General features: G+C 42.5%; 1 protein-coding gene across 3 annotated transcripts; it reads left to right on the forward strand.

The window, feature by feature from the left end:
• Positions 1 to 409: 409 nt before the first annotated feature.
• On the forward strand, positions 410 to 12,319 carry esrp1 (epithelial splicing regulatory protein 1). 3 transcript variants are annotated; one of them, XM_035912358.2, is made up of 16 exons: positions 410 to 749; positions 1,149 to 1,307; positions 1,426 to 1,542; positions 1,925 to 2,036; positions 2,841 to 2,984; positions 3,344 to 3,398; positions 3,494 to 3,604; positions 3,749 to 3,881; positions 3,964 to 4,006; positions 4,636 to 4,955; positions 5,632 to 5,856; positions 5,958 to 6,210; positions 7,550 to 7,730; positions 9,047 to 9,188; positions 9,639 to 9,728; positions 10,986 to 12,319. In XM_035912358.2, the coding sequence occupies exons 1-16, from the start codon at positions 618 to 620 to the stop codon at positions 11,118 to 11,120; spliced, it is 2,352 nt and encodes a 783-aa protein (XP_035768251.2). In that variant the 5' UTR covers positions 410 to 617; the 3' UTR covers positions 11,121 to 12,319. The 3 variants fall into 3 exon arrangements, with proteins under 3 accessions (XP_035768251.2, XP_035768252.2, XP_087704311.1); XM_035912359.2 differs by having other exon boundaries at positions 9,639 to 9,761; positions 10,986 to 11,120; XM_087848185.1 differs by having other exon boundaries at positions 5,958 to 6,198; positions 9,639 to 9,761; positions 10,986 to 11,120.
• Positions 12,320 to 13,735: the final 1,416 nt, after the last annotated feature.

Consider the following 13,735-nt stretch of genomic DNA (forward strand, 5'->3'; position numbering starts at 1 on the left):
TTCTTCTTCTTCTTCTTATTATTATTATTATTATTATTATTATTATTATTATTATTATTATTGTCAATTCCCTTAAAAGACAAAATATTTCTTTTTTTAAAAAAAAAAAGACTACAATTCGAATTATTGAATTGTTATAGAGACATTTACTATTTATGAAATTATTTTTAATAATTGACTACATAGTAACTAAAGTGTATATACTTCAAATTTGTTATTATTATTGTTATTATTATTTATTTATTTTTTATACTAATAACCATTTATTACCTTTTCTGTCCTGCGTGAGCTGCCACGTACTAAACTTTGAACCACCTGAAAGAGGGAGGGGCCAGGTAAAGGGGTCACGTGGTCGCACAGGTAGCTTCCCTACAAAAGCGGTGAGCGTTCAGCCATTGCTTCGCGATGGTGACTGCGGGAGGCTTCACATAAAATCTCACAGGCGACAAAACTTTGGATTTACGGGCTCACCTTTGCGCTCAGGTGTCAGAGTAAAGGCGTTTCTACCTCCCGCGTCCTGCTCGCGTCTCACATCCCGCTGATCTTCAGTCCCTTTTAGTCTCGTTTAGTATTAGATTAGTTTTCTGTGTGTTTGCGGTTCTTTTTTTAAAATTCAGATGACGGCGCAGGTAGACTACCTGGTGGTGGTTTTCACCGCCACATCTGGCGCGAGCGGAGATCTCCTGGGGTCTGACGAGAAGGAGCTCGTGCAGTTGGTTTGGCAGCTCGTGGATGTAAAGAACAAAAAGGTAAAAACTCACTTGTAGGCTGCTTGTTCTTACTTGCTAATCATCGTGACTCCAAAGCAGGAAATGTGGTGTTCAAAGGAGTGGACAGGTGGACTGCAAACAGCGATACATGATGTCAGACCAATATTAATAGGGAAAAAAAGTGTGCCAGGGGGATTTTTGTGGGATTCCTGATTACACGCACCTGTTCAGAAATCATTGTTCGCTTTAATTACAAAAAACCTTCTGCCTTATGTGTAAGACGTTTAAATTGCTCCTTTGCTGCTTTCCACTGTGATAATATCTATGTAACAAACACACATATTTCACGCTGGTTTTATTATATTGTTCCAAAGCCTCTGAGTTTCTAGCTAGGCTGGCTGTTTCAAGGCTGACTTGTTTTTTTCCTCTCTGAACCAGTTGGGCAAGGTGAATGAGCTCCTCATAAAGCCTGACCTCTCAGACTTGACAGAAGAAAAAGAGGAGGAGGATGTGGTGGAGGAGAGCGTGGAACAGGAGAATGGATCTGGAGCAGACTGTGTGTACAAAGCACCGAGCGTTGATAAAGCTTTAAACATGGTAATGTCTTCAAAGTAGCCAGAAAGCCATTAATAGGCCATTTATTGATTATTAATTACAGTTACAGCACTGGTTAAAGCAGCTGTATTAAAGTCCATACCTCTAAATGTTTTTACAGTTTCATCTGCAACTGACAAATGAGGTGAACAGCGCGGGCGCAGGCACGTCGGTGTGTTTGTGTACAGACGGGCAGCTCCACATCCGCCAAGTGATTCACCCCGAGGCCGCGAGCAAGGTGAGCGGGGCGGGGGAACACGCCTAGCAGCCAGGGCGGATGTTTCACTCACTCACTGCTGCGGGAGCCTTCGACGCTCTCAGAGGGCTGTGTTGTGTCAGCACCGCACTGCTCGCTAAACTTTAATGTTAACACTGAAAGTTGATCTACAGGAGAAGCCACTGCGGTGGCACACGCCCATGCGCATACCGCACACTCGTGCACATAAAAGACAGGCACACAATGATGCTCATGAAATGTCTCCCGAGTGCCTTCAAACTGTGTGTTAATGATACAAGAAGTAGGCAGTGCATGCTCTTGTGGCCTGTGCAAACATGAGTTTCACAGCAATAAAAACAGCAGCTGCTGATGGGCCTTTCACTCACACTGTATTCCTCTCCAGAACATCCTGGTCCCAGACTGTTTCTACTCTTTCTTTGACCTTCGGAAGGAGTTCAAGAAGCACTTCCCCGCTCCTGACCTCAAAGCTCTGAATGTCCACACCATGGCGGAGTGTATCCTTTTAACACGTCATCTGTTTACATTAACATTTCATGTCCTGTTGCCCGTTTACGCCGTCTAAGTCATGGATTTCCAGACATTTGTATTTTTTTGCTCGATTGATTTGATCCTATTGATTGGTTCTTTCTCATACTGTGCATTGCATTACCTTCAAAAATCCACAACACACGCGCATTAAGCTGTTGGCTGTAGGGATAAAGGTTTTGAAATGCAAATAAGGAAAGAGTGGCAGCACCTTACTAAGCCCTTAGTGAAAGAGTGTGTGTTTACCCAACAGGACCAACCCCATACACACACACACACACACACACACACACACACACACACACACACACACACACACACACACACACACAGGTACAGGAAGAAAAACATGTGAGTGTATTGCTGTTCTGTTTTCACTTTTTTCATTTTTTCACACACCTGTGTATTCTGTCATGATTTGGGGAAAAAAAATTTAGTGCTGGCAACTCTAAATACAGATGAACCTCCTGGTTAAATGGAACTCAAAGTTACCAAAGAGGGCCTGGTTACGGCCATGATGATCGGTGTAGCGATCTTGCGGATATCCTGCCTTTTAATACTCCAGGTTGATTCAGAGCAGGTGTAGAAGAAAGCTGAGAGAGTGGGCTCCACCCAAAGCATACAACTCCAACTAAATTGAAAATGGACTTAGGAAATGAGAGAGAGGAAAAAAAAGAAGAAAACAAACCTCCAATCCTGCTGGACCATGATGCATTCATGATTAATAACACTGTCGCTCCCTTGCTTGTGCTCCTTAACCACCTCCTCCTCAGCTCTTAGTATACCTGTTGATGTGCCCACCATGTGGGACCCCTCTGCCACACCGGATCCATCGGTCCCTTTGCCTGCAGAAGTAGCCACACAGCAGCTTCAGGTTATGTCCAGCGTTGTCCTGGCACTGCTATCCGAGCCATTTTGTAAGTACCACGTACATTACAGAGTAATGTTAGCAAACACATCAGTAAATCGATTTACTACTAATGAGTTCCAAAACTGTGTTACTTTAAGTAAAACCTTGCTGTGAACTAAACTATAAAATCAATTAGAACCTCTTTTGAGGATAACTGTTAATCATTTCCCCCCCCAAAAATGGATGATCCAAGATTCATAGTACTACTTTTGAGCGTGCCACTTAACAAACCGGTAATTAAGAAAGGAAAGAAATGTAAGGTCTTTCCTGATTTAGACTTTAACCATTTGCTTTGCCTTTTAAAAACTGTCTCAGCTTGATTACTTTGTGTGTTATCATGGTGACTCTGTCACTTTGCTGTTGCAGGCCACACGTTTTCGAACCCCGAGAGAGTTAGTGAGAAGTTCGAGAGCGGCACTTGGTGAGTAACATTTATTAAAGATACACGTTGTTTTTGTTCCCTGATAATCCACTGTAATAATACCTGTGTGTGTGTGTGTGTGTGTGTGTGTGCAGCAGTAAAATGGAGAAAGTGTGCGACAACACGGTGATCCGAGCCAGAGGATTGCCGTGGCAGTCTTCTGACCAGGATATCGCTCGATTCTTCAGAGGCCTCAACATCGCCAAGTACGTTGCTGACATCTTTAAAGGCGCACATTTTTACACTGTTTATCATCTCTTTTTTTAATCACTGATGACACCCAGAAAGCTGCTGCTGACAGAGGTTTTCAAAGAGGCTTTATAACCCCCTTCAAATGCTGTGCTCTTTAGAGGAGGGGTTGCGTTGTGCCTGAATGCTCAAGGGAGGAGGAATGGAGAAGCTCTGGTTCGCTTTGTGAGCGAGGAACACAGAGAGCTGGCGTTGCAGAGACACAAACACCACATGGGGAATAGATATATTGAGGTAAGGCGTCTGGACACAGTAGAATCAGCCACATCACCAAATTATTGTCCCATCACTAAACATTGTTCCCCTCTATCGGCAGGTTTATAAAGCAACAGGAGAAGACTTCCTGAAGATAGCAGGAGGTGGGAAGTTCATATATCTGTTAGCTTAAGTGCAGCCGCCTGGTTTATGTATGTATATAGTGAAACTGAGTTGAAAAAGAGGACTTTTGAAGTCTTTGAGATCTTTTATGGTGCTATTTTAGTAATTCGTCAGCAACTTCTTATATGAGCTTGAATTCATGTATTTAGTAATAATTATTTTTAGGAGTTGAAAATGTTTCAGGACCTTTGTAAATGTCTCCAGGTCCATTGGGATTTTTCCTTCATGCCACTTGTAATCTTAAAAGGAAAATTATTATTAGCACAAAAAGCTGTTAGTTATGACTCAGTGATACCATTTAATGGCAACACAGCATTTTATGAAGGGCAATAAGTTTGTCAACAAGGCACAGCTCAGTGATGAGCTATTCAGGTCATTTGACCTGAATATTAATTTTACTCACATGATGAACGCCTCCCAGAAACCAGAAGTGACCTCATTACGTAAAGCTAAAGTTTATCATCATACAGATGAGAGATTTAGACTATTACTCAAAATCACAGAGGCTTGAAAAGTCAGATTTAGCATCACTCTTATCAATTGCAGAAGAAGAAGGAGGCCAACTAACACTAGTTGAACGGGCTTGCCCGTGTCATTCTCTCTGTGTCAGGTACGTCTCATGAGGTAGCAATGTTCCTGTCCCGCGAGGACCAGATCATAGTGAGGATGCGAGGCCTCCCTTTCACCGCCACGCACGAGCAGGTGCTCGCCTTCTTCTCGCCAGAGGATGAACTTAAAGAGACGTGTCCCGTCAGCGGGGGAAAGGATGGCATCCTGTTTGTTCGCTACCCAGATGGACGTCCCACCGGCGACGCGTTTGTTTTATTTGCCTGTGAAGAACATGCTCAGTGCGCCTTGAGGAAACACAAGGAAATCCTGGGGAAAAGATATATCGAGCTTTTTAAGAGTACGGCAGCAGAGGTGCAGCAGGTACGCCGGGGTGTTTCTTTGCTTTGTTTTACGGTGTGCGGTGGAGTGAAATGTGCTTGATGGTGTGCTCACTTGTAGGTTTTAGAGGAGAAAAACTGTTTGTTTATTTGGCCACAGCAGCAAAGAGTGACAACGCGAGGGTGTGTTTCTTATTTTCTCAGGCAGTTGTAGGCATTATAGGAGAGAAGCTCATGGGTGGGGACCAGTAAAACAAGGTGGACTGTGTGTGCATGTTTCCCTACAAACGGTTATTCTAGCTGCTCCTTTCTCTTTTGAACTTTCTTTCGCTCTTTGTGTGCTCCACTGCTCTTCATGTCTCATGGCATTCATTTTCTTATCTTTCTGGACTGATAAGCAGACAGTCCACCTACATTTCTATGCAGAGGCCTTTTGTGGTGTGTGTGTGTGTGAGACACTTGCGAGCTTTATTGGTCCTCTCCAGAAATGCAAACACGCTGGTGTCCTGTTGGCACCACGCCAGCTCCTGTCTGACGTTGCGTCATATTTAAACACAGCTTGGACTTGGGCTTTTTTCTGCTTGAGATGTTTGCTTTTGAGTTATGGTTAGTGACTTTTACCTGTCAGTACTAGAGGAGAAAGGGTTTCCTAAAACTTCACTGCGCACTCAGTAGGTTTTTGCTTTAGGCAGGGTATGTAATATGATACTGTGTCTTAGGTGCTAAACAGGTACTCCTCAACCCCTCTGATCTCCGTGGCCCCTGCCCCTCTGATTCCTGTGCTGCCCACGGTGTCTCTTCTGCCCCCTCCTGGTGGAGTGAGAGACTGCCTGCGGCTGAGAGGGCTGCCGTACACGGCGAGCATAGAGGACATCCTCACCTTCTTGGGCGAGTTTACACAGGATATCAGACCGCATGGAGTCCACATGGTCCTCAACCAGCAGGTACATGCAGCACCCACACTGACACACCCATTGACTCACATGCTTTCTAGCACAAATTTACAGGTGTTGCGGAGTAATCTCTGATTCGTCTCCGCTTTCAGGGTCGTCCGTCAGGTGACTGCTTCATCCAGATGACATCAGCTGAGCGAGCGCTCCAAGCTTCGCAGCGGCTTCACAAGCATGTAATGTCCAGCCAGCGTGGGGCAAACAGCCGCTACGTGGAGGTGTTTCCCTGCAGCGCAGAGGAGATGGGCCTCGTGCTGATGGGAGGCTCGCTCTCGCACACGCATACACACACACACACCCGGAGCAGGAGTGGGACAGGGCTCAGCCCGCCGCCATGTAAGTCAAGACGTAAGTGCTGCTGGGAGCTGGGTTGCTTCGGGACTGCAGGGTAGGTGGGCTCCTGCCTTGTGCAGGGTTGCTGGGTTTTTCTCCAATCTCAAACTGTGGGAGGATGAGGAAATCTGGTCTAACCAGGAGGATCGAAAACTGTGTGTCTGAGAGTTTGTGTCGGTGTATGTGAGTGTGTCACCTCTTTGTAATTTAGTGTGATTAAATTACCCATCTGCATGACCTAATAAACCTAATGGGGTAACCATCCTTTTTTTCAGTTGTTGACTGTGTTCACACATTTAGATGAAAATACTGTAGTTTGTTTTTAGTGGCATGTTTGTCGATCTCATAAATTCCACTCTCTTACACTGCTGAAGTATTTCATAAAAATCTGAAAGGGTTGGGAAAGTGTAAGCAAGACAGTTTGATTCCAGCTATCTTCATAAAACATCAAAAATGGCTTACATCTCTCTAATCTTATCAGATGAGTAGAGGTGGTTGTGGGATTAGGCCTCAATGGCCTGGCACACCTCTGGTGTGTGCATTTCCTGTGCTTGTCCAATCAGGAGCTGTGTAAAAGTTGTGGGCATATCTGAACGCTGGTGCGTAGATGGTGCATTGATCTCTGTGTGTGCAGTCCTTCGACTTAAATGTGGACTCTTAGTTTTCAAAAAGAGAGGATTATAACACGTCTAATGGTTATGAGCCGTTTAATATGAAATAGTTCACATGAGTGAAAGGGACACAACACAGGGATTCAAGGCTAGACATGCAGGTTTTAAAAAGGGTCCATGATGAGATGAAATTAAATGTTGAAAATGCATACACAGACTGCAGGAACTACCAGAATCACCATGCAAGGAGGATAAAGTGCTCAGGCGGCACTGTCCCCTGCATTTAGACAGTGTCTCTGTTCTCTGACAGCACTGTGGCTCTCGTTTTGCTAATATTTAATACTTGGAAGGCTTTTTGCATGAATGCATATGAGAAAGTATAATACAGTAGATGCTGCTAAACACTGACAACTGTCGAGTGAATTAAAAGCATCTTACCTGCTCTGAAATTACACAGAGGTGATAATAAAATACTGAAATAATGAAACATACAGGTTACAGGCCCATCGGTGGTCCAGCATAGTGTACAATACGCTGACGCTTTCATTGTTTGCCACGTGCATACATTCAAAGTGTGTCAGGTGCTGAGTGATGTTGTGGAGGGTCATTGTTTGTAGATTTGCATGAGCACCTCTCCAAAAAACAAACAATGACCTTGCAGACTTCTCCACCATGTCTCTGTTCACGCGTGTCAGTGTTTGTCTGGTTAAAAATCTTTTACCTCTCCCTCTCCTCCTCGCCAGGTTTATCGCCACCATCTTATTCCTTCACACCTGCTCCACCTGTCCTGCCTCCAGAGGCTGCTGCTGCTCTCTACCCTCCCATTGGGCAGGTGGTCCTGGCTCCTCGCCCCCTACCACCAGGACATGCCTACTACCCCGCCTCAGCTCAGCTATACATGAACTACGCAGCCTACTACCCCAGGTAAACAGTGGTATTTACAGATGAAGGGATTTATTGAATCAGAGATTAAATGGCTCAGCTTGTGAAAATGTTTAAATATTAAATATTTGCATTGGTGAATAGGTGAGAGGTATGTTAGAGGAAGGTCCAAAGGGAAAACTCTCTTCATTGCCGAAATTATTATTTGATTTTATCTGTTTGAAACGTTTTGATTTGTATGATTAGTTTGCATAAACGTCACAGAAAGTTATTGTTTTAACAGTGTGCAGGAATTCTCACAGTTTTTACCTCTCATAATATAAGTAGTAATATCAGTAATATCTACTAAAAATCTCAGATGAGTTCAAATCTCAGTGACCTTGACAGAGGTCAAGCTTTCTGAAAATCTTGTGAACTCAAAAAGGAATTCACCTTGTTCCAGCTGAAAATCTGTAAATATGTACACATTTACCTGAAATATCCTTGATGCTTTGTGAGAGCTTACTGTTGTGTTTCTCCCATTAAGTAATCTTCCTTTCTCACATTAAATCAACCACTCCTGAATTTCTATAAAGACATTTACGAGCCAACCGACGCTAAGCCAAGGCTGCCGGGTGGTGTTTACTTGTGGGTTGTTTACTGATGGGTGAAGTTGCTCTCACACAAACTCTCAGATCCAGGCAGAGCTGCCATTTCTCACATGTAGCACATAAGACGGGGATTCCCCGGTCCTGGCATACCCCTGTGAATGAAAATAGTCCATTTGGTTTAGGGAGCTGCCCGTGTAGAGCTGCTGGACACTTATTTACTTGCTTTATTCATAAAGATATGCACACCTTGTACTGCAAGGCCGGCAGGTTAAAGACTGAGCGTTGGACTTGAGTGATTCATATATTTATAATTCTCTCATAAAGCCCTGCAAAAGTTCAGGATGTGCATAAGAAATGTGGAACTGCTATCCACGCTTAATCTTCTTCATTCTTAGCATAGCATAGCATAGCCTGCATAGCATCAATCAAAAATAGTTTTACAGAGGTGGAGCATTTTGTACTTGGTTGAATTATGTACTGCCAAGGAGAAAGGCTGGGGCAAGGGTAGTTAATGACTGAAGTCTGTGTTATCAAAGTACTTGGTAAACAAGCATTGACCTCTGGTTCTCTTTGGTGAGCCATCAGAGACTGAGAGAGCAGCTCACTCAAAGACAACACCCAGAGTTACTCCCAGTCTTGTTTTTCCTGAATCCTGCTGCATGCGTTGTGTTTTCTGAGAAGATACATGTTTATGCTGGTTTTGTACGTAGGATAACAGTCTCTCTCCTTTTTCCCTTCTTGTTGTTTTCTTTTTTTTTTCTTTTCCAGTCCACCTGGCTCACCTAACACCTTAGGTTTCTTCCCCTCCCCCTCCTCCATTGCCTCGCCGGGAGGCCTGGTGCGTATGCCCGGTCTGACCTACAACAGCAACGGAGTCAAAGAGCTCATAAATGCAGTGCAGGGTTACCAGGTAAGTGGTGGCGTCCTTCAAATGCACCGTGCACTTAACATTTTATTAATGTAGTTCCTATAATGGAGATTTTCTGTGCCTTCAGAGCTCTCATACCTCACTGTAGGATCCAAAGTGTTGTATTCAAATCTCCTCGTATTATGGGTGTATATTGTCAGGCATCCACTGTGTTTGCCCAGAGGCTATCAAACTAGTTTATCCTGTCTCCTCTCCCTGTTCTGTCACACACGGATTGCTGCTTGCTTCAACTTGAACTGGAGAATCTCGGATCTTATTTAAACCTGAAAGAGTGCGAAGATAAATTATGACATGATAAGGACTACTTTAAGCAATATATTGAGACAGACTGGGTTTTGTTTTCTGTATTTTAAAGGCCTTTAGATTAGTGTCTATGGCTACATGTGTCTCAGCCCCCATCTCTGTCATTCCTCCCCCTTCCTCATGCCACAGTATGCTCCCGAGGATGCTTTCATGCACGCCCACGGGCCCGTGCACACTCATGACCCGACCAGGACATTGCTTACGCAGCCCAAAGAATGGGTGTGTATTTAAGGTGTCTGAGGCAGGTGGCAGGTAAGGATTGGCTGAGGGATCAGTCAGGGGGATTTAATTTAGAGAAGGTGTTGTAGCTGTGGTTTTACTGGTCACCAGGGCTTACAGGGCACCATTTTCCACATAAATGGGGAATTTTCAGGTATTTCCTTTTGACTGGGTTAAATGATTGGAGGAAATCTCTTGGTTTTTAGGTATTTCATGGGTTTTCACATGGCGTCTGTTTAACTTTTTTTCTGTCCACTCGTGAAGTCTTTAATGAAAACACTGAGCACCACATAGCCGACTGACCGTCCACTGAACCCTCTCCCCTCTGACTGTACAGGCATGGTCCAGCGTGAAAGTCAAATAGCGGGCGCAAGAAACTCCTCGTTCTCATACCCAGAGAACCAGTAATAAGTCCTCATTTTTAGGTGTTACATTGCAGTATTAAAGATACATTTTTTTAATGTTTCATACATCAATACAAGGATATTATGGGTATGTAAAACGAAAAAAAAAAACTAGGTATGAAAATGTATATAGTTAAACTAAATTTAAAAAAAAAACTTACCTCCCTCCCCTCTCAAAACTCCCCCTAAAACTAACTAAAATAGCATTTTGTACTTTATGCTCAATTTCTTTTTGAATGCATTAATCCTGAGGAGGTAATGACACAGATGTTTAGTGAGACTGCGATATCCACTTGACTGTGAGTCATGTGTTTTTATTGTAACGCTTGTTCTGAGCTTCTAGAATTTTCCACCTGATAAATGATAATTAGAAACACTAAAAAGAACACAGAAACTAATAAAAATGAAACGGTAAAGACCCTACAATAACAGAAGAAAACTGCAACAACACACCTAAGGGCAAGCGCTTGGCAACAGTGAGAAGGAAAAACTCCCTTTTTGCAGGAAGAATCTTCTGGCAGAACCAGGTTCACTGTAATCTTATATATATTAACGCCCTTTATCAGACATTTGTGATTACCTGCTGCTTCACGCCAAAATGTCTGCTGCGAAACTGGCCTGCTGAAGAGTAAAATTACTTTACAGAACAATTGCAACAATACCTAAGGGGGCGGGGCTTAGTCGACGGTCAGATGGTGCTGTCGCAATGAGGTAGTGTAATAGATGGGTAATAACAGCTTTAGCCTTTAGGTGATTGAGAAGGTGATGGGTAATGTCTGGTGCAGGTGCTCTTTTTTTGTTGTTGTTGGGGGCTAAAATTCTTTCCTCACCCTTGTTCTTCTTCTCTCCGCAGAATCCTGCAGAGTCTGTTTCCCTCCTGAGCAGCAGTCTGATTGGTCAGTGCAGCTCAAGTGAGGCTCCTCTTATGTCACTACCTGCTCTCATGACCAAGCCAGGGGGGCAGTATTTGGATTTGACCCTGCTCTAGGGTCACATGTGATAATTTGGTATATGTCAAAGACTTGTTAGATTTTTTTTAAATAGCCTTTTAGATGTGTTATTTATATCGTTAGCAACAGAAATTAATGTATTTTATACCAAATTCTCTGTGGCCTTAGCCAACGATAGCATTCTCATCTTATATTGCACATTGTGTATTTTAAAAGCTTTATAGAGATTTTTTAACCTGTTCTATTGTAATCATTACGGTACATATTTGTTAGCCAAACTAGAGAAGAGTGACTTAGTAGCAATTGAGCTAAATGTTTAAGCTTTTCTGTGAAGAGTGAAAGTGTGTGAGTGTGAAAGAGATGAGAATGAGTATTACGCATGGCTGTGTTGAGATGTTTTATTACATAATCTGTTAATGCAGTACATTGTGTGTGTTTATATACATTTGATACAGTACACAGTGATTGTATTGGAAGCTTTAGTGCATGAAGAAGTTAGTAGTGAAACTTTAAGATGTTTACATAATGCCAAATATCAATGCACTGCTAATCAATAAGACTACTAATGAAAATAATAGCAGTATGTTTGAATGATATCCTATATGTTACACTGTGAGTTTGTCTGATAGCCTGGACCTTGTTATGAGGCCTCAATTTACAAAAACTGTGACATCTCACACTTCATTAGCCCCCTCCTTTATGTGTCTGACAAGGGTATTTTTCCATGCTGCGCCACGCCAAAGTTGCCTTGTTGTGCATTTGGATTCAGCTGAAAAGAAGACGGTCCCACTTCTCAGTAATTTAACTACAAATTTGCATTCTTCAAGAGGGCTCAGATCACAAGCTCTCAGCTTACTGTGCAAAGAGTAAAGCCAGAGCTGGTTTATGACCACTTCTGTGACATATTTTTAGCAGTCCATCACACTTTCCTTGTCTTCTTTCCACCATCTACGCTGTTATTGGAGAACGTTATTGAACAAACAGGTTGCTCTAAGAAATCTAATCACCGTACTTCTTTTGAACCTGTAGATTTTTAGGAAAGGCGAAAAGGAAAGGAAATGAAGGACATGCCGGATATGTTTCATGTGAATTTAAATGCCGTTTATGCTCAGCATAAAGTTGATGTTTGGGCTTCATGTTTCTGTACGCATGTCCCACAGCAGGATTTAATCCTCCTCAGGACGCCCTACTGCAGGCATGCTGAAAAAGAAAAACAATAAACTTAACATGTCAAGTTTGTCATCCTCCAGCTGTTTGATTTCACTGTTTACCTTCTGATCATTTCACTTTGCCGTGTAGTTATGTTCCTGTTTGTGTCTCATGAGGGTTTTTAAAATGCAGGAGTGCAAATATGCAGGTGGAGCTTGTCTCGTGACACAACGTGGCTCAGGGCGAAACTGTGGGAACTCCCTCTCACTGTCCTCAGCGATTACCTCTGCGGTGCCCGCATACACATGCTATAGCAAAGGAGCTATTGTCATCTAGACACACTGAACACATTATGTGAGAGGATGGCCTCTCTTTTTACTGCGTGGAAAAGAGCAGAAAATAGATCAGGAAGTGGGAAGAGAGAAGGAAAGCAGACAAAACCATGTCAGACCCCCTCAGGGCAGAGTTACATTGTGTAATACAATCTTCTGCACCCCACCCAAATGATCTCTTTTAAAAACACTTAGTCTCCCACTCACAAAACACACACACTCACACACACACACTGTCCAAACCAGCAGCAAGAACATTTTTTTTATCCGTGTGACAAAGTTTTTCTTACCTTTTTGACGTCTGGAAAATAAATGTATTGTCTGTAAGATGTTGTTGAGAAATCCAGTGAAGTTACACTGGTATGAAAAAAGTGCAGATAAGTGCAGCTGATTTAGGGAATTTTTAATTTATTGATTGAACTGAGCACGTCTTAGATTTAAAGAATCAGAGTAGATTAAATCAAATCTTTTATTAAGAAAATAATCCAGGGTTTGTCAGGGACAGACAACTATCAGGAAAAGGGAAGTTTTTTTTAATAACAAGAGGATTATTTTAGTTATTTAACATTTAGCAGGAGATGATCTTTAATCTTTTTCATGTTCCACACTTATATCCTGTCCTTGCAACATTTACTTATGTGGATGAAGTCCCCACAAACCCAAAGAAACCCCATGTCACTCAGTATGAAATGTTTTTGGAGCCATTTTCACGGAACTAGTGAAAATAAGTGTTTATTTAAAAGTGTATAATAGGTATAAACTACCTGTGCAGGGGCGGGTCTAGAAGGTAGCACTTAATATCATTCATGAGGTATGTTTGACATATGTTTTATAGAGGCCATATATAGGCCAGTTTAAACACAGGCAATCATTTTTTCAGCAAATACCTGAAATCACTTATTGGCACAACACTGTCCATGTGATCTGAATGCTATCGCTATCTTTTTTCAAATAGCAGAGACACAACTGGATATCTTCTTTCAGTGAAGTTGAAAAGTCAGGTTGATGAAGCAATGACAAAGAAAAAAAAGAACTTATTATTATTATAATGGAGAGTTTTTTAACATTTTCAAAATGCTGATAGTTTAGACGCAGCATGACTGACAGAGAAGATTTGCAGTGGTCTGCAGAGTTACAGCCTGGAGTAAAACATGCAGTTGCTGCACACATAA

This window comes from Neolamprologus brichardi, chromosome 11 (assembly GCF_056152115.1).
Source record: "Neolamprologus brichardi isolate AB-2024 chromosome 11, ASM5615211v1, whole genome shotgun sequence".
In the NCBI taxonomy this organism is placed as follows: Eukaryota; Metazoa; Chordata; class Actinopteri; order Cichliformes; family Cichlidae; genus Neolamprologus; species Neolamprologus brichardi.